At 44.5% G+C, this 20,000-nt stretch overlaps 1 protein-coding gene across 1 annotated transcript in view; it reads left to right on the top strand.

Annotated features, from left to right (window-relative positions):
* The window catches only part of LOC109884185 (XK-related protein 7-like), a 94,110-nt gene extending 78,164 nt beyond the window's left edge, over nucleotides 1–15,946 (top strand). The window contains exons 3-4 of the mRNA XM_031804321.1: nucleotides 4,296–4,483; nucleotides 14,518–15,946. Of these exons, the coding sequence (XP_031660181.1) occupies nucleotides 4,296–4,483; nucleotides 14,518–15,294 (965 nt within the window). The 3' untranslated portion in view covers nucleotides 15,295–15,946. The remainder of the gene's footprint in view (nucleotides 1–4,295; nucleotides 4,484–14,517) is intronic.
* Nucleotides 15,947–20,000: the final 4,054 nt, after the last annotated feature.

Below are 20,000 nucleotides of genomic sequence, written 5' to 3'. Positions count from 1 at the left end.
AAAATCCCTGCTGCAGTGTGTGCAAACCTGGTCAAGAACTACAGGAAACGTATGATCTCTGTAATTGCAAACAAAGATTTCTGTGCCAAATATTAAGTTCTGCTTTTCTGATGTATCAAATACTTATGTCATGCAATAAAATGCAAATGAATTGCTTGAAAATCATACAATGTGATTTTCTGGATTTTTGTTTTAGATTCCGTCTCTCACAGTTGAAGTGTACCTATGATAAAAATTACAGACCTCTACATGCTTTGTCAGTAGGAAAACCTGCAAAATTGGCAGTATATCAAATACTTGTTCTCCCCACTGTACATGTGACATGAGTAATGTAAGATATGTAAACATTATTAAAGTGGAATTATTTAAAGTGGCTTTGTTTAAAGTGTCGAGTGATCCATTTGTTAAAGTGGCCAGTGATTGGGTCTCCATGTAGGCAGCAGCCTCTCTGAGGTAGTGATGGCTGTTTAACAGTCTGAGACCTAGGAAGACCTAGGAATCACTGAGTCTGAGACCTAGGAATCAGTGAGGTTTAGGATGAAAACGGGCATGATTCCTCTGAACCATCTCCCACTGAAAACAGACTACGACCTATAACCTTTATTTTGACAGGAAGTCATACTGAGACCTAGGTTTCCTTCACAAATGAGCCCTGCACCATACAACAATAATCAATCATCAAATACAAAATCAATCATTGAATAGGAAATACATTTCAAAAACAAGAAAAAGAAAGAAAGGTCCTCAAACAACCAATAGAATTGTAGAGGATTCTGAGGATCCTTCCACAAGTCAAGTGTGAAACCTAAATTTGTGTGACAGTTAGCCATCCCTGTGACCAGGTATGGTACTGGTACTGTAAAACTAGAGACATGAACATGTGAGACAGGCCTCTCAGAGGGACTCGGGGAGCCTTGAGAAACTGCGTCAGAGGCTTTTCAGAGATCAGAAATGACCCTCAACATCCCATTGACCTCAGAGATCAGAAATGACGCTCAACATCCCATTGAACTCTGAGATCAGAAATGACCCTCAACATCCCATTGACCTCAGAGATCAGAAATAACCCTCAAGATCCCATTGACCTCAGAGATCATAAATTTCCCTCAACATCCCATTGACCTCAGAGATAAAAAATGACCCTCAACATCCCATTGACCTCAGAGATAATAAATTACCCTCAACATCCCATTGACCTCAGAGATCAGAAATGACCCTCAACATCCCATTAACAGAGGAAGAAGGAGAGAGTAAAAGACTGAGACACATCCCAGCCAATCAGCTTGTCAGCCAGTCAGCCAATCAGCTAGTCAGCCAGTCAGCTAGTCAGCCATTCAGCCAGTCAGCTAGTCAGCCAGTCAGCCAGTCAGCTAGTCAGCCAGTCAGCCAGTCAGCCAGTCAGCTAGTCAGCCAGTCAGCTAGTCAGCCAGGCAGCCAGTCAGCCAGTCAGCCAACCCCCTGTAGTTCTGATCTCAACCCCCTGTAGTTCTGACCTCAACCCCCTGTAGTTCTGACCTCAACCCCCTGTAGTTCTGACCTCAACCCCCTGTAGCCAAAGTGTGTACATACAGTGCTTGCAAAGGTTTAAATTTTTTCATATTTTTTACTTTTTTCCTATTTTGTTGCATTACAACCTGTAATTTAAATGTACTTTTATTTGGATTTCATGTAATGGACATACACAAAACAGTACAAATTGGTCAGGTGAAATTTAAAAAATGACTTGCTTAAAAAATTAAGACGGAAAAGTGGTATGTGTAAATATATTCATCCCCTTTGCTATGAAGCCCCTAAATAAGATCTGGTGCAACCAATTACCTTCAGAAGCCACATAATTAGTTAAAGAAAGTCCACCTGTGTGCAATCTAAGTGTCACATGATCTGTCACATGATCTCAGTATATATACACCTGTTCTGGAAGGCACCAGAGTCTGTAACACCACCAAACAAGTGACACCACGAAGACCAAGGAGCTCTCCAAACAGGTCAGGGACAAGGTTGTGGAGAAGTACAGATAAGGGTTGGATTATAAAAAAATATCTGAAACTTTTAACATCTCACAAAGCACCATTAAATACATGATAAAAAAATGGAAAGAATATGGCACCACAACAAACCTGCCAAGAGAGGGCTGCCCAACAAAATGCACGGATCAGGGAAGGAGGGCATTAATCATAGAAGCAACAAAGAGACCAAAGATAACCCTGAAGAAGCTGCAAAGCTCCACAATGGAGATTGGAGTATCTGGCCATAGGACCACTTTAAGCTGTACACTCCACAGAGCTGGGCTTTATGGAAGAGTGGCCAGAAACAAGCCATTGCTTAAAGAAAAAAATAAGCAAACACGTTTGGTGTTCGCCAAAAGTGTTCGTTAAAAGGCATGTGGGAGATTCCCCAAACATATGGAAGAAGGTACTCGGGTCAGATGAGACTAAAACAGAGCTTTTTCGCCATCAAGGCAAACACAACACCTGTCATCACACCGAGAACATCATCCCCACAGTGAAGCATGGTGGTGGCAGCATCATGCTGTGGGGATGTTTTGCATCGGCAGGGTCTGGGACACTGGTCAGATTTGAAGGAGTAATGGATGGCGCTAAATACAGGGAAACCTGTTTCAGTCTTCCAGAGATTTGAGACTGGGACAGAGGTTCACCTTCCAGCAGGACAATGACCCTAAGCATACTGCAACACTCAAGTGGTTTAAGGGGAAACATTTAAATGTCTTGAAATGGCCTAGTCAAAGCCCAGACCTCAATCCAATTGAGAATCTGTGGTAGGACTTAAAGATTGCTGTACACCAGTGGAACCCATCCAATTTGAAGGAGCTGGACCAGTTTTGCCTTGAAGAATGGGCAAACATCCCAGTGTCTAGATGTGCTAAGCTTATAGAGACTTGCAGCTGTAATTGCTGCACAAGGTAGTTCTACAAATGATTGAATTTGAGGGGGGGGGGGGGTGAAAAGTTATGCACGCTGAAGTTTTCTGTTTTTTTGGCCATGGCTCACATCAACACCACCGTCCCAGACACCATGGACCCCAGTCCAATTCACATACAGCCCCAACAGATCCACAGATCTGCACTCCAAACTGCCCCTGGACGAAAGAAACACCTACAAGAGAATGCTGTTCATTGACTACAGCTCAGCGTTCAACTCCATAGTGCCCTTCAAGATCACCGCTAAGCTACGGACCATGGGATTAAACACCTCCATCTGCAACTGGATCCTGGACTTCATGATGGGCCTCTCCCAGGTGATGAGGGGTAGGCAACAACAAGATATCTGCCTGGCTGACCCTCGGGGGCCCCTAAGGGGTGCATGCTTAGTCCCCTCCTGTACTCTCTGTTCACCCATGACTGCATGGCCGCGCACGACTCCAACATCATCATTAAGTTTGCTGATGACACAACGGTGGTAGGGCCTGTTCACCGACAACGATGAGACAGCCTATAGGGAGGAGGTCAGAGACCTGGCAGTGTGGTGCCAGGACAACAACCTCTCCCTCAACGTGAGCAAGACAAAGAAGCTGATCTTGGACTACAGGATACAGAGGGTTGAGCACGCCTCCCATCCACATCGATGGAGCTGTAGTGGAGCAGAGCTTCAATTTCCTCATCCTCATCAATGTCCACATCACTAAGGAATTATTATGGTCTACACAAACCAACATAGTTGTGAAGAGGGCAAGACATCGCCTCTTCCCCCTTAGGAAGCTGAAATCCTCAGATCCTCAAAACGTTCACCATTGAGAAAATCTTGACTAGCTTCATCACCACTTGGTATGGCAACTGTTGGCAAGGCGCTACAGAGGGCAGTACGTACGGCCCAGTACATCGACCCACCAATGCACCAGTTCCAAACCCAAGTGCCGTTTAGGACTGGTCAAAGATCCCTTCCAATGTGTTCTCCAACTCATAAAACATTTAGAAAAATGCTCAGTGCCATTATCCTCACAAGGTGAGGTAATGAAAGGTATTGAAAACAGGTGTGTCAATAATCTTTTTGAGAAGAAAATTATTACTTGTTAAACAAAATCTCTTTCTCTGAGGTAATTGGAATAGTATAAAACAATATAATGTACCAATTTTGTTTGTATACACTGCATCTCAGTGCAGGTGCCGTCACTACAGTCCTGTCATTGTAAATAATAGTTTGTTCTTAACTGACTTGTTAAATAAAGTTTTTTTAAATACACTTATATTTTTTCTCATCCTTATCAAGCGCGTCAAGAATTTAGGACCCCACTGTATATTCATCCTCCTTTCCTATCCTGTCATCCCTCGTTGTCCCCAGGTCTCTCTGCTTCAGCCTCCTTGGTCTCTCTGGCCTGGATGATAGCATCCTACCAGAAGACTCTGAGGGACTCCAGAGATGACAAGCTCCCGATGTCCTACAAGGCTGTGATTGTCCAGATGCTGTGGCACCTCTTCACCATCGGGGCCAGGACCATCGCCTTCGCCCTGTTCGCCTCAGTGTTCCAGGTAAAGATGGGCACACCAACATCACACACACACAGTGAGGAAGACTCACATTGTACACCCAATCAAGGGCTTTTAGGTGCAGAAAATATACAATAAAACTAAAACGAAGATAGATAATCATGAGTTTAAACCCGAAGGTCAGGCTGGGAGAAAAACATATTTTGGTAGAACAAAAGAAAAACGTTGCACTTTTATTTTATTTATTTTATTTTATTTGACCTTTATTTAACCAGGTAGGCTAGTTGAGAACACCTTTATTTAACCAGGTAGGCTAGTTGATAACACCTTTATTTAACCAGGTAGGCCAGTTGAGAACACCTTTATTTAACCAGGTAGGCTAGTTGAGAACACCTTTATTTAACCAGGTAGGCCAGTTGATAACACCTTTATTTAACCAGGTAGGCCAGTTGAGAACACCTTTATTTAACCAGGTAGGCTAGTTGAGAACACCTTTATTTAACCAGGTAGGCTAGTTGATAACACCTTTATTTAACCAGGTAGGCCAGTTGAGAACACCTTTATTTAACCAGGTAGGCCAGTTGATAACACCTTTATTTAACCAGGTAGGCTAGTTGATAACACCTTTATTTAACCAGGAAGGCTAGTTGAGAACAAGTTCTCATTTACAACTGCGACCTGGCCAAGATAAAGCATAGCAGTGTGAACAGACAACAAAGAGTTACACATGGAGTAAACAATTAACAAGTCAATAACACAGTAGAAAAAAAAGAGAGTCTATATACATTGTGTGCAAAAGGCATGAGGAGGTAGGCAAATAATTACAATTTTGCAGATTAACACTGGAGTGATAAAAGATCAGATGGTCATGTACAGGTAGAGATATTGGTGTGCAAAAGAGCAGAAAAATAAATAAATATAAACAGTATGGGGATGGGGTAGGTAAAATTGGGTGGGCTATTTACCGATAGACTATGTACAGCTGCAGCGATCGGTTAGCTGCTCAGATAGCAGATGATTGAAGTTGGTGAGGGAGATAAAAGTCTCCAACTTCAGCGATTTTTGCAATTCGTTCCAGTCACAGGCAGCAGAGAACTGGAACGAAAGGCGGCCAAATGAGGTGTTGGCTTTAGGGATGATCAGTGAGATACACCTGCTGGAGCGCGTGCTGCGGGTGGGTGTTGCCATCGTGACCAGTGAACTGAGATAAGGCGGAGCTTTACCTAGCATGGACTTGTAGATGACCTGAAGCCAGTGGGTCTGGCGACGAATATGTAGTGAGGGCCAGCCGACTAGAGCACACAGGTCGCAGTGGTGGGTGGTATAAGGTGCTTTAGTAACAAAACGGATGGCACTGTGATAAACTGCATCCAGTTTGCTGAGTAGAGTGTTGGAAGCGATTTTGTAGATGACATCGCTGAAGTCGAGAATCGGGAGGATAGTCAGTTTTACTAGGGTAAGTTTGGCGGCGTGAGTGAAGGAGGCTTTGTTGTGGAATAGAAAGCCGACTCTAGATTTGATTTTAGATTGGAGATGTTTGATATGAGTCTGGAAGGAGAGTTTACAGTCTAGCCAGACACCTAGGTACTTATAGATGTCCATATATTCTAGGTCGAAACCATCCAGGGTGGTGATGCTGGTCAGGCGTGCGGGTGCAGGCAGCGAACGGTTGAAAAGCATGCATTTGGTTTTATTAGCGTTTAAGAGCAGTTGGAGGCCACGGAAGGAGTGTTGTATGGGGAGCATTCATCTGTGCAGACATCTAACTTTAGTTGTGTTTATTATGGATCCCCATTAGTTCCTGCCAAGGCAGCAGCTACTCTTCCTGGGGTTTATTATGGATCCCCTATAGTTCCTGCCAAGGCATCAGCTACTCTTCCTGGGGTTTATTATGGATCCCCATTAGTTCCTGCCAAGGCAGCAGCTACTCTTCCTGGGGTTTATTATGGATCCCCATTAGTTCCTGCCAAGGCAGCAGCTACTCTTCCTGGGGTTTATTATGGATCCCCATTAGTTCCTGCCAAGGCAGCAGCTACTCTTCCTGGGGTTTATTATGGATCCCCATTAGTTCCTGCCAAGGCAGCAGCTACTCTTCCTGGGGTTTATTATGGATCCCCATTAGTTCCTGCCAAGGCAGCAGCTACTCTTCCTGGGGTTTATTATGGATCCCCATTAGTTCCTGCCAAGGCAGCAGCTGCTCTTCCTGGGGTTTATTATGGATCCCCATTAGTTCCTGCCAAGGCAGCAGCTACTCTTCCTGGGGTTAATTATGGATCCCCATTAGTTCCTGCCAAGGCAGCAGCTACTCTTCCTGGGGTTTATTATGGATCCCCATTAGTTCCTGCCAAGGCAGCAGCTACTCTTCCTGGGGTTTATTATGGATCCCCATTAGTTCCTGCCAAGGCAGCAGCTACTCTTCCTGGGGTTTATTATGGATCCCCATTAGTTCCTGCCAAGGCAGCAGCTGCTCTTCCTGGGGTTTATTATGGATCCCCATTAGTTCCTGCCAAGGCAGCAGCTGCTCTTCCTGGGGTTTATTATGGATCCCCATTAGTTCCTGCCAAGGCAGCAGCTACTCTTCCTGGGGTTTATTATGGATCCCCATTAGTTCCTGCCAAGGCAGCAGCTACTCTTCCTGGGGTCCAGCTAAATTAAGGCAGTTTTACATTTTAAAAACATTACAATACATCCACAACAGATTTCACAACACACTGTGTGCCCTCAGGTCCCTACTCCACTACCACATATCTACAACACAAAATCCATGTGTACATGTGTGTATAGTGCGTATGTAATGTGCTTGCATGTCTCTGCTGATATTTGTGCTGCTTCACAGTCCCCCCAGGGTCTTTTTATCCGTTTTTTAATCTAAATTTACTGCTGGCATCAGTTACCTGATGTGGAATAGAGTTCCATGTAGTCATGGCTCTATGTAGTACTGTGGAATAGAGTTCCATATAGTCATGGCTCTATGTAGTACTGTGGAATAGAGTTCCATGTAGTCATGGCTCTATCTAGTACTGTGGAATAGAGTTCCATGTTGTCATGGCTCTATGTAGTACTGTGGAATAGAGTTCTGTGTAGTCATGGCTCTATGTAGTACTGTGGAATAGAGTTCCATGTTGCCATGTCTCTATGTAGTACTGTGGAATAGAGTTCCATGTAGTCATGGCTCTATGTAGTACTGTGGAATAGAGTTCCATGTAGTCATGACTCTATGTAGTACTGTGGAATAGAGTTCCATGTAGTCATGGCTCTATGTAGTACTGTGGAATAGAGTTCCATGTAGTCATGACTCTATGTAGTACTGTGGAATAGAGTTCCATGTAGTCATGGCTCTATGTAGTACTGTGGAATAGAGTTCCATGTAGTCATGTCTCTATGTAGTACTGTGGAATAGAGTTCCATGTAGTCATGTCTCTATGTAGTACTGTGGAATAGAGTTCCATGTAGTCATGGCTCTATGTAGTACTGTGGAATAGAGTTCCATGTAGTCATGTCTCTATGTAGTACTGTGGAATAGAGTTCCATGTAGTCATGACTCTATGTAGTACTGTGCGCTTCCAATAGTCTGTTCTGGACTTGGGGATTTTGAAGAGACCTCTGGTGGCTTTTTATAAATAAAAAAATGAGAGACAGAGACAAAGAGAGACAGAGAGAAAAGAGAAAAAGAGAGAAAGAGACAGAGATAAAAGAGGAAAAGAGAAAGACAGAAAGAGAGAAAGACACAGAAATGGTTAGGTTTAGTCATGATGAAGATACTGGGAGTAACAGAGAGACACTCATTAGGAAAAGCCTAACCCACTGTAGCTCTACTACACAGCTCACTCTGGTGGCATGTCTTGTGGGATTTTACTTTACGGGCTGAGCTGTGTGCCAGTGGTGCATTCAACAGGTCAATAAATCTCACAAATACAAGTAGTGATGAAGTCAATCTCTCCTTCACTTTGAACCAGGAGAGATAGACATGCATAATATTCATGTTATCTCTCTGTGTACATCCAAGGGACAGCTGTGCTGCCCTGTTCTGAGTCAATTGCAGTTTTTTTGTGGCACCTGATGACACAATTGAACAGTAGTCCAGGTGCGATAAAACTAGGGCCTGTAGGACCTGCCTAGTTGATAGTGTTGTTAAAAAGGCAGAGCATCGCTTTAATATGGACAGACTTCTTAGCTACTACTGCATCAATATGTTTTGACCATGGCAGTTTACAATCTAGGGTTACTCCAAGCAGTTTAATCTCCTCAACTTGCTCAATTTCTACAATATTCATTACAAGGTTTGGTTGAGGGTTTAGTGAATGATTTGTCCCAAATACAATGCTTTTAGTTTTTGAAATATTTAGGACCAACTTATTTATTGACACCCATTCTGAAACGAACTGCGGCTCTTTGTTAAGTGTTGCAGTCATTTCAGTCACTGTAGTAGCTGACGTGTATAGTGTTGAGTCATCCGCATATATAGACATACTGGCTTTACTCAAAGCCAGTGGCACGTTAGTAAAGATTGAAAAAAGTAAGGGGCCTAGACAGCTGCCCTGGGGAATTCCTGATTCTACCTGGATTATGTTGGAGAGGCTTCCATTAAAGAACACCCTCTGTGTTCTGTTAGACAGGTAACTCTTTATCCACATTAAAACAGGGGGTGTAAAGCCATAACACATGTGTTTTTCAGCAACAGACAATAATAATGTCAAACGCTGCACTGAAGTCTAACAAAACAGCCCCCGCAGTCTTTTTATCATCAATTTCTCTCAGTCAATCATCAGTCACTTGTGTAAGTGCTGTGCTTGTTGAATGTCCTTCTCTATAAGCATTCTGAAAGTCTGTTGTCAATTTGTTTACTGTAAAATAGCATTGTATCTGGTCAAACACATTTTTTTTTTAAGTTTACTAAGGGCTGGTAACAGGCTGATTGGTTGGCTATTTGAGCCAATTAAAGGGGGCTTTACTATTCTTAGGTAGTGGAGTGACTTTAGCTTCCCTCCAGGCCTGAGGGCAACACACTTTCTAGTAAATTGAAGATATGGTAAATAGGAGTGGCAATATCATCCACTTTTCTCCTCAGTAATTTTCCATCCAGATTGTCAGACCCCGGTGGCTTGCCATTGTTGATAGACAATAATACTTTTTTCACCTATTCCACACTCACTTTACGGAATTCAAAATTACAATGCTTTTCTTTCATAATTTGGTCAGATATATTTGGATGTGTAGTGTCAGTGTTTGTTGCTGGCATGTCATGACTAAGTTTGCTAATCTTGCCAATTAAAAAAATCATTAAAGTAGTTGGCAATATCAGTGGGCTTTGTGATAAATGATCTGATTCAACGAATGATGGAATTCAGTTTGCCTTTTTTCCCAAAAAAGCTCCAACGCTTTTTACTCTCATTATTTATGTCATTGTCACGCCTTGGTCTTAGTGTTTTGTGTTTTCGTTATATATTTGGTCAGGCCAGGGTGTGACAGGGGTTTATGTTATTGTATTGCGTATTGGGGTTTGTAGTATTTGGGATCGCGGCTGATTAGGGGTGTTGTATAGGCTTGGCTGCCTGAGGCGGTTCTCAATCAGCAGTCAGGTGATTCTCATTGCCTCTGATTGGGAACCGTATTTAGGTAGCCTGAGTTTCGCTTTGTCTTTCGTGGGTGATTGTTCCTGTCTCTGTGTAGTGTCACCAAATAGGCTGTATTAGGTTGGTGGGTGATTGTTCCTGTCTCTGTGTAGTTTCACCAGATAGGCTGTATTAGGTTGGTGGGTGATTGTTCCTGTCTCTGTGTAGTGTCACCAGATAGGCTGTATTAGGTTGGTGGGTGATTGTTCCTGTCTCTGTGTAGTGTCACCAGATAGGCTGTATTAGGTTGGTGGGTGATTGTTCCTGTCTCTGTGTAGTGTCACCAGATAGGCTGTATTAGGTTGGTGGGTGATTGTTCCTGTCTCTGTGTAGTGTCACCAGATAGGCTGTATTAGGTTGGTGGGTGATTGTTCCTGTCTCTGTGTAGTGTCACCAGATAGGCTGTATTAGGTTGGTGGGTGATTGTTCCTGTCTCTGTGTAGTGTCACCAGATAGGCTGTATTAGGTTTCACGTTCCGTTTGTTGTTTTTTTGTATTTATTTAGTTATTTCATGTATCGCCGTTTTCTTCATTAAAGATCATGATTAACCACCACGCTGCATTTCGGTCCGACTCTCTCTCAACAAACGAAGAACGCCGTTACAGTCATTTATCTTTATTTTATTTTATAGTTTATTCATATTTTTATTCAGTTTAGTCACATGATTTCTCAATATGCCGTACTTTTGCCAATTTTTTGTACAGCCAGACCTATTTGCCTCATCCTGCTCAAACATACAATTTTTCAATTCCTCATCAATCCACGGGGATTTAACAGTTTTTACAGTCATTTTCTTAATGGATGCATTCTTATTAGTAACTGGAATTAACAATTTCATATTTCAATTTGCAGCGTCTGGTTGCTCCTTATTACACACCACAGACCAGCAGCTCTGGTTGCTCCTTATTACACACCACAGACCAGCAGCTCTGGTTGCTCCTTATTACACACCACAGACCAGCAGCTCTGGTTGCTCCTCATTACACACCACAGACCAGCAGCTCTGGTTGCTCCTCATTACACACCACAGACCAGCAGCTCTGGTTGCTCCTTATTACACACCACAGACCAGCAGCTCTGGTTGCTCCTTATTACACACCACAGACCAGCAGCTCTGGTTGCTCCTTATTACACACCACAGACCAGCAGCTCTGGTTGCTCCTTATTACACACCACAGACCAGCAGCTCTGGTTGCTCCTTATTACACACCACAGACCAGCAGCTCTGGTTGCTCCTTATTACACACCACAGACCAGCAGCTCTGGTTGCTCCTTATTACACACCACAGACCAGCAGCTCTGGTTGCTCCTTATTACGCACCACAGACCAGCAGCTCTGGTTGCTCCTTATTACACACCACAGACCAGCAGCTCTGGTTGCTCCTTATTACACACCACAGACCAGCAGCTCTGGTTGCTCCTTATTACACACCACAGACCAGCAGCTCTGGTTGCTCCTTATTACACACCACAGACCAGCAGCTCTGGTTGCTCCTCATTACACACCACAGACCAGCAGCTCTGGTTGCTCCTCATTACACACCACAGACCAGCAGCTCTGGTTGCTCCTTATTACACACCACAGACCAGCAGCTCTGGTTGCTCCTTATTACACACCACAGACCAGCAGCTCTGGTTGCTCCTTATTACACACCACAGACCAGCAGCTCTGGTTGCTCCTTATTACACACCACAGACCAGCAGCTCTGGTTGCTCCTTATTACGCACCACAGACCAGCAGCTCTGGTTGCTCCTTATTACACACCACAGACCAGCAGCTCTGGTTGCTCCTTATTACACACCACAGACCAGCAGCTCTGGGTGCTCCTTATTACACACACCACAGACCAGCAGCTCTGGTTGCTCCTTATTACACACCACAGACCAGCAGCTCTGGTTGCTCCTCATTACACACCACAGACCAGCAGCTCTGGTTGCTCCTTATTACACACCACAGACCAGCAGCTCTGGTTGCTCCTTATTACACACCACAGACCAGCAGCTCTGGTTGCTCCTTATTACACACCACAGACCAGCAGCTCTGGTTGCTCCTTATTACACACCACAGACCAGCAGCTCTGGTTGCTCCTTATTACACACCACAGACCAGCAGCTCTGGTTGCTCCTTATTACACACCACAGACCAGCAGCTCTGGTTGCTCCTTATTACACACCACAGACCAGCAGCTCTGGTTGCTCCTTATTACACACCACAGACCAGCAGCTCTGGTTGCTCCTCATTACACACCACAGACCAGCAGCTCTGGTTGCTCCTTATTACACACCACAGACCAGCAGCTCTGGTTGCTCCTCATTACACACCACAGACCAGCAGCTCTGGTTGCTCCTCATTACACACCACAGACCAGCAGCTCTGGTTGCTCCTCATTACACACCACAGACCAGCAGCTCTGGTTGCTCCTCATTACACACCACAGACCAGCAGATCTGGTTGCTCCTCATTACACACCACAGACCAGCAGCGTCTGGTTGCTCCTCATTACACACCACAGACCAGCAGCGTCTGGTTGCTCCTCATTACACACCACAGACCAGCAGATCTGGTTGCTCCTCATTACACACCACAGACCAGCAGCGTCTGGTTGCTCCTCATTACACACCACAGACCAGCAGCGTCTGGTTGCTCCTCATTACACACCACAGACCAACAAATATTATTATATCAACAACATAGGAATCACAACAAAACGTCTTGTATGACCTCTTATACACTATATTAGTCCCACCCAAAACTGTGGTTTTCCTAGATATGGCTACTATATTGTGATCACTACATCCTATGGATCTGGATACTGATTTAGAGCACATTTCTGCAGCGTTAGTAAAGATGTGATCAATACATGATGATGATTTCATTCCTGTACTGTTTGTATGTAACTACCCTGGCAGGTTGACTGATAACCTGATTTCATTCCTGTACTGTATGTATGTAACTACCCTGGTAGGTTGACTGATAACCTGATTTCATTCCTGTACTGTATGTATGTAACTACCCTGGTAGGTTGACTGATAACCTGATTTCATTCCTGTACTGTATGTATGTAACTACCCTGGCAGGTTGACTGATAACCTGATTTCATTCCTGTACTGTATGTATGTAACTACCCTGGCAGGTTGACTGATAACCTGATTTCATTCCTGTACTGTATGTATGTAACTACCCTGGTAGGTTGACTGATAACCTGATTTCATTCCTGTACTGTATGTATGTAACTACCCTGGCAGGTTGACTGATAACCTGATTTCATTCCTGTACTGTATGTATGTAACTACCCTGGCAGGTTGACTGATAACCTGATCCAGGCTGCAGGCACTGGTTACAGTTTGAAGCTTTCTCTTTAGCTTGATGAAAGCAAGTCGTTATTTAAAATCACCCAGAATATATACTTCTCTGTTGATATCACATACATTATCAAGCATTTCACATGTTATCCAGATACTGACTGTTAGCACTTGGTGGTCTATAGCAGCTTCCCACCAGAATGGGCTTTAGGTGAGGCAGATGAACCTGTAGCCATATTACTTCAACAGTATTTAACATTATCCAGATACTGACTGTCTATAGCAGCGTCCCACCAGAATGGGCTTTAGGTGAAGCAGATGAACCTGTAGCCATATTACTTCGACAGTATTTAACATTATCCAGATACTGACTGTTAACACTTGGTGGTCTATAGTAGCTTCCCACCAGAATGGGCTTTAGGTGAGGCAGATGAACCTGTAGCCATATTACTTCAACAGTATTTAACATGAGATCCTCTCTAATCTTTACAGTAATGTAGTTCTGAATATAAACAGCAACACCTCCACCTTTGGCATTTCTGTCTTTTCTGTTGTTGTTATAACCATGTATTGCTACCACTGTATCACCAAAATTATTATTTAAAGTGAGTTTCAGGGATAGTCAGAATAAGAAGGTCATCTGTTACGAGCAAATTATTAATTTCATGAACCTTGTTTCTTAAGCTACATATATTAACATGGCCTATATAATTTGTCTTGCTTTATGGGGAAGCTTAGCAGAGGTAGACATGATCAGGTAATTGTTATTAATTTGCATTATCTCTGTCTCTCTGTCTCTCTGCTCTCTCTGTCTCTCTCTGTCTCTCTTGTCTCTATGCTCTCTCTGTCTCTCTGCTCTCTCTGCTCTCTCTTGTCTCTCTTGTCTCTCTGCTCTCTCTGCTCTCTCTGCTCTCTCTTGTCTCTCTGCTCTCTCTTGTCTCTCTTGTCTCTCTGCTCTCTCTTGTCTCTCTGCTCTCTCTTGTCTCTCTGCTCTCTCTTGTCTCTCTGCTCTCTCTTGTCTCTGTGCTCTCATCTCTCTGCTCTCTCTGCTCTCTCTTGTCTCTCTGCTCTCTCTGCTCTCTCTGCTCTCTCTGCTCTCTCTTGTCTCTCTGCTCTCTCTGCTCTCCCCTCCCCCCCCTGCTTCCCTCTCTATCTCCCAGCTCTACTTCGGTATCTTCATAGTGAGCCACTGGTGCCTCATGACGTTCTGGATCATCCAGGGGGAGACAGACTTCTGCATGTCCAAGTGGGAGGAGATCATCTATAACATGGTAGTGGGTATCATCTATATCTTCTGCTGGTTCAACGTCAAGGAGGGCCGCGCTCGCTTCAGGATGTGGCTCTATCACACGGTGACTCTGGTAGAGAACGTGTCTCTCACCGCGGCGTGGTATCTTTACCGCGGGCCGAACACCTCAGACTTTTACGCCCTCGTCGTGGTGTGTGTGGTGGTTTGTAGCTACGCTCTGGGGATCTTCTTCATGTTGGGGTATTATTGTCTCCTGCACCCTGACGGGCCGGTGTCCGCGGCTCAGTGGGGGGTGTGTGTGGAGGACGGGGGGTTGATGGTGGAGTCCTGTGTGACCCCAGCCGATGCGTCCCCCCTCCCTCCTTCAGACATGCTCACCAGCCCCCCTAGGACCCTAAGCAGGACTGCAGGTGCGGACCGGGGCGAGGTGGTACCAGTAGATCTAGTTGTGTTCCAGGTTAGATCCACCTCTCCGGCCATGGCCCTCCGGACCCTCAGGACAGAGCAGCCTGTGATCAGGATAGACTTGCCCAGAAAGAGGTACCCTGCCTGGGACGCTCACTTCATCGACAGGCGGCTGCGGAAGACCATCCTGGTTCTGGAGAACACGTCTCCAGTCACGCCCAGGATCCAGTACCGAAGCCTGAGAAATCCTAAGGAGGTTATGGAGTATGAGACTACCGTGTAATGTAATGTAGCTGCGCTTACCTCCACCACACCAGCAGGGGGCTCCACCAACCAGGTGCAGGGAGAGAACCAGATTCCTCAACTCTTATCCTCTTGTGTAAGTAAATGAAAGAGTTGCTTGGAGCCAACAGTCCACCCTTACAGACCCTGCTTCCTCTGTGGGAAGGGGGAGACCAGGGGACTGAGGAGAGCGGAGGAGCCCAGATGCGGTACTACTGTATGGAGGACTTTGTCCTGATGTAAGAAAAGCTGTCAGAAGTTACAGGTCAGGTGTACCTGTGTATGACCAGTTGCCGGGTAACACTTCCTGTGTGTACTGCAGGAGCCAATCTGAGGTCAGAGGTGAGAGGTCAAAGGTTATCTAACTAAGATGTGACCTCACCGGGCACTACAGGAGACACAGAACTTCCAGCCTTCAAAATGCTGACTCATCCTTGTGTATTGAAACAGACCCAGAATCAAAAGGGGGGCTTAGCTGAGTCTCCCAGCACCAAAACAACATTGGAGAGACAAACCTGATAACATCACCATATCAATGATAGGGGACTCTAGTGATGAGGATGAAGATGAGGAGGATGATGATGGTGATGACGTTGATGAGGATGATGGTGGTGATGTGATTGTTGATGGTGATGATGGTGATGAGGCGGATGATGATGTTGATAGTGTTGATGATGATGGTGATGAGGATGATGATGGTGATGGTGATGATTGTGATCATGATGGTGATGAGGATGGTGATGGTAATGATGATGATGATGGCGATGATGATGATGATGGTGATGAGGCGGATGATGATGGTGATGAGGATGATGGCGATGAGGATGATGATGATGATGGTGATGATGGTGATGATGATGATTGTGATGATGGTGATGCGGATGATGATGGTGATGGTGATGATTGTGATGATGATGATGATGGTGATGAGGATGATGATGATGATGGTGATGATGATGATGGTGATGATGGTGATGGGGCGGATGATGATGATGATTAGGATGATGATGGTGATGATGGTGATGGGGCGGATGATGATGATGATGATGATTAGGATGATGATGGTGATGATTGTGATGATGATGGTGATGAGGATGATGATGGTGATGAGGCGGATGAAGATGATGATGGTGATGAGGCGGATGAAGATGATGATGGTGATGAGGCGGATGATGGTGATGATGATGGTGGTGGTGATGATGGTGATGATGATGATGATGGTGATGATGATGGTGGTGATGATGGTGATGATGATGGTGATGATGATGGTGATGATGATGGTGGTGATGATGATGGTGATGGTGATGATGATGGTGGTGATGATGATGGTAATGATGATGGTGGTGATGATGATGGCGATGGTGATGGTGATGATGATGATGATGGTGATGATGATGATGATGATGGTGATGATGATGATGATGATGATGGTGATTAGGCAGATGATGATGATGATGATGGTGATGCTCATGTATAAATAACAGGGTGGGTTGATGACCTGCTTCTGTGATTGGAGGTTCGGTTTAGCAAATCCAATCATCCATTAAATCATCCATTAAATCATCCATTACCAATATTGAATAATGTATTTGATTTGGATATTTATCTTGTTTACCCAGTCAGTCATGTCTCTGCCATGTTTCTTATCAAAGTGGAATCATATACATGTTTTTATTTTATGTGTGTGTGTGTGTGTGTGTGTGTGTGTGTGTGTGTGTGTGTGTGTGTGTGTGTGTGTGTGTGTGTGTGTGTGTGTGTGTGTGTGTGTGTTTTATCGGTCTTCTGGTAATGATGCTTCTCTTATCAATAACAGATAATGAGCAGATAAAAAATGTATATTCAAAGAAGAAAAAACTAAAATCTGTGATACAAATGTAGAAAATACTGTATTAAACTGAGTGAAAATACTGTATTAAACTGAGTGAAAATACTGTATTAAACTGAGTGAAAATACTGTATTAAACTGAGTGAAAATACTGTATTAAACTGAGTGAAAGACAACACAGAACTGGATAGTTTTTCTGTTCATTAACCAATGTTTTTTGTAGAAGCATTCTCCTCCTCCTCTTCCTCCTCCTCTTCCTTCTCCTCTTCCTCCTCCTCTTCCACATCTGTTGTAACACTGATACGTGTTTTGTTCAATGACCAGTATCTGATATTCCAATTTGTGATTTTGATCACCCCTGATATCCACCCCTGATATCCACCCCCGATATTCCCCCCAAATCCACCCCTGATATCTACCCCCCGATATCCACCCCTGATATCCACCTCTGATATTCACCCCTGATATCTACCCCCAATATTCACCCCTGATATTCACCCCTGATATCTACCCCTGATATCTACCCCCGATATTCACCCCTGATATTCACCCCTGATATCTACCCCTGATATCTACCCCCGATATTCACCCCTGATATTCACCCCTGATATCCACCCTGATGTCCACCCCTGATATCCACCCCCGATATTCACCCCCGATATCTACCCCTGATATCTACCCCTGATGTCCACCCCTGATATCCACCTCTGATATTCACCCCTGATATCTACCCCCAATATCACCCCCGATATCCACCCCTGATATTCACCCCTGATATCTACCCCCAATATTCACCCCCGATATCCACCCCCGATATCCACCCTGATATCCACCCCTGATATTCACCCCCGATATCCACCCCTGATATCCACCTCTGATATTCACCCCTGATATCTACCCCCAATATTCACCCCCGATATTCACCCCTGATATCTACCCCTGATATCTACCCCCGATATTCACCCCTGATATTCACCCCTGATATCTACCCCTGATATCTACCCCCCGATATTCACCCCTGATATTCACCCCTGATATCCACCCTGATGTCCACCCCTGATATCCACCCCCGATATTCACCCCCGATATCTACCCCTGATATCTACCCCTGATGTCCACCCCTGATATCCACCCCTGATATCCACCTCTGATATTCACCCCTGATATCTACCCCAAATATTCACCCCCGATATCCACCCCTGATATTCACCCCTGATATCTACCCCCAATATTCACCCCCGATATCCACCCCCGATATCCACCCCTGATATCCACCCCTGATATTCACCCCCGATATCTACCCCTGATATTCCACCCCTGATATCCACCCTTGATATTCACCCCGATATCTACCCCTGATATCCACCCCTGATATCCACCCCTGATATTCACCCTGATATCAACCCCTGATATCCACCCCTGATATCCACCCCTGATATCCACCCCTGATATCCACCCCTGATATCCACCCCTGATATCCACCCCTGATATTCACCCCTGATATCCACCCCTGATATCCACCCCTGACATCCACCCCTGACATTCACCCCTGACATTCACCCCTGATATTGTGTGGGACATATTTTCAGAGCAACAGGATACAGAGATGGTGTTTTAATTGTCAAGGTATTGTAGTGTCACCTTTGGTAATGTCTGGCTTGATTCTAACATTAACACTGGTGGGGTGGTCAACGTCATCAATGCTGTTACACATCTCTGATGAACAATGTGATCTTTGCTTTTATGAAACGAGTTTTGAGAAATCTGCAATCTGATTTGTCTTTCAGCACGTGGAGAAAGAGCCATCTGAGAATGGGAGTGTTCACCTATGTTCTGTTTGAAGTGTCTAAAATCTTTAGTTCTAATCCAGCAAAACCAGGACTGAATCTACAGACTCCAGCAAAACCAGGACCGAATCTACAGACTCCAGCAAAACCAGGACCGAATCTACAGACTCCAGCAAAACCAGGACCGAATCTACAGACTCCAGCAAAACCAGGACCGAATCTACAGACTCCAGCAAAACCAGGACCGAATCTACAGACTCCAGCAAAACCAGGACCGAATCTACAGACTCTCAAAACAACAGAAATCAAGTCAATGATAAACAGGCCTTGGGAACGAGGCTCTGATCAAACCGGTCGCATACTCACACTCAGCCCCACATGGGATCTTCTGGTGTCTCAGAGGTCATATGAGGACTTTGATATTTCACACAGAGAGAGAGAGAGAGAACAGGAGGCAGCAGCACTGAAGACATAAAGGGTCATTCCCTGCGACTCTGTCCTCCAGTTCGATGTTTGTTTGATGTTGTGTGCCATCTATCCACTATTGTATGTTCAGGGTCACCCAGGAATCATCATGCCCTGAATCTCCATAGAACTACTACACAAAACCCAATCTTGATAAACTCCCATATCTACTGGGTGAAATTCCACAGTGTGCCATCACAGCAGCAACCCATATTTATGCTTATTTATTTTATCTTGTGTCCTTTAACCATTTGTACATTGTTAAAACACTGTATATATATATATATATATATATATATATATAATATGACATTTGTAATGTCTTTACTGTTTGAAACTTCTGTATGTGTAATGTTTACTGATAATTTTTGTTGTTTTTCACTTATATATTCACTTTGTATGTTGTCTACCTCACTTGCTTTGGCAATGTTAACACAGTTTCCCATGCCCATAAAGCCCTTGAATTGAATTGAATTGAATTGAATTGAATTGAATTATTGAATTGAGAGAGAGAGAAGAGAAGGGGTTAGAGAGACAGAGAGAGAGAGCAGAGAGACAGAGAGAGACCAGAGAGGAGACAGAAGGAGAGAAGAGCAGAGACAGAGACGAGACAGACAGAGAGAGAGAGAG

This window comes from Oncorhynchus kisutch, linkage group LG24 (assembly GCF_002021735.2).
Source record: "Oncorhynchus kisutch isolate 150728-3 linkage group LG24, Okis_V2, whole genome shotgun sequence".
Taxonomy (NCBI): domain Eukaryota; kingdom Metazoa; phylum Chordata; class Actinopteri; order Salmoniformes; family Salmonidae; genus Oncorhynchus; species Oncorhynchus kisutch.
This window is presented reverse-complemented; position numbering and strand designations above follow the sequence as displayed.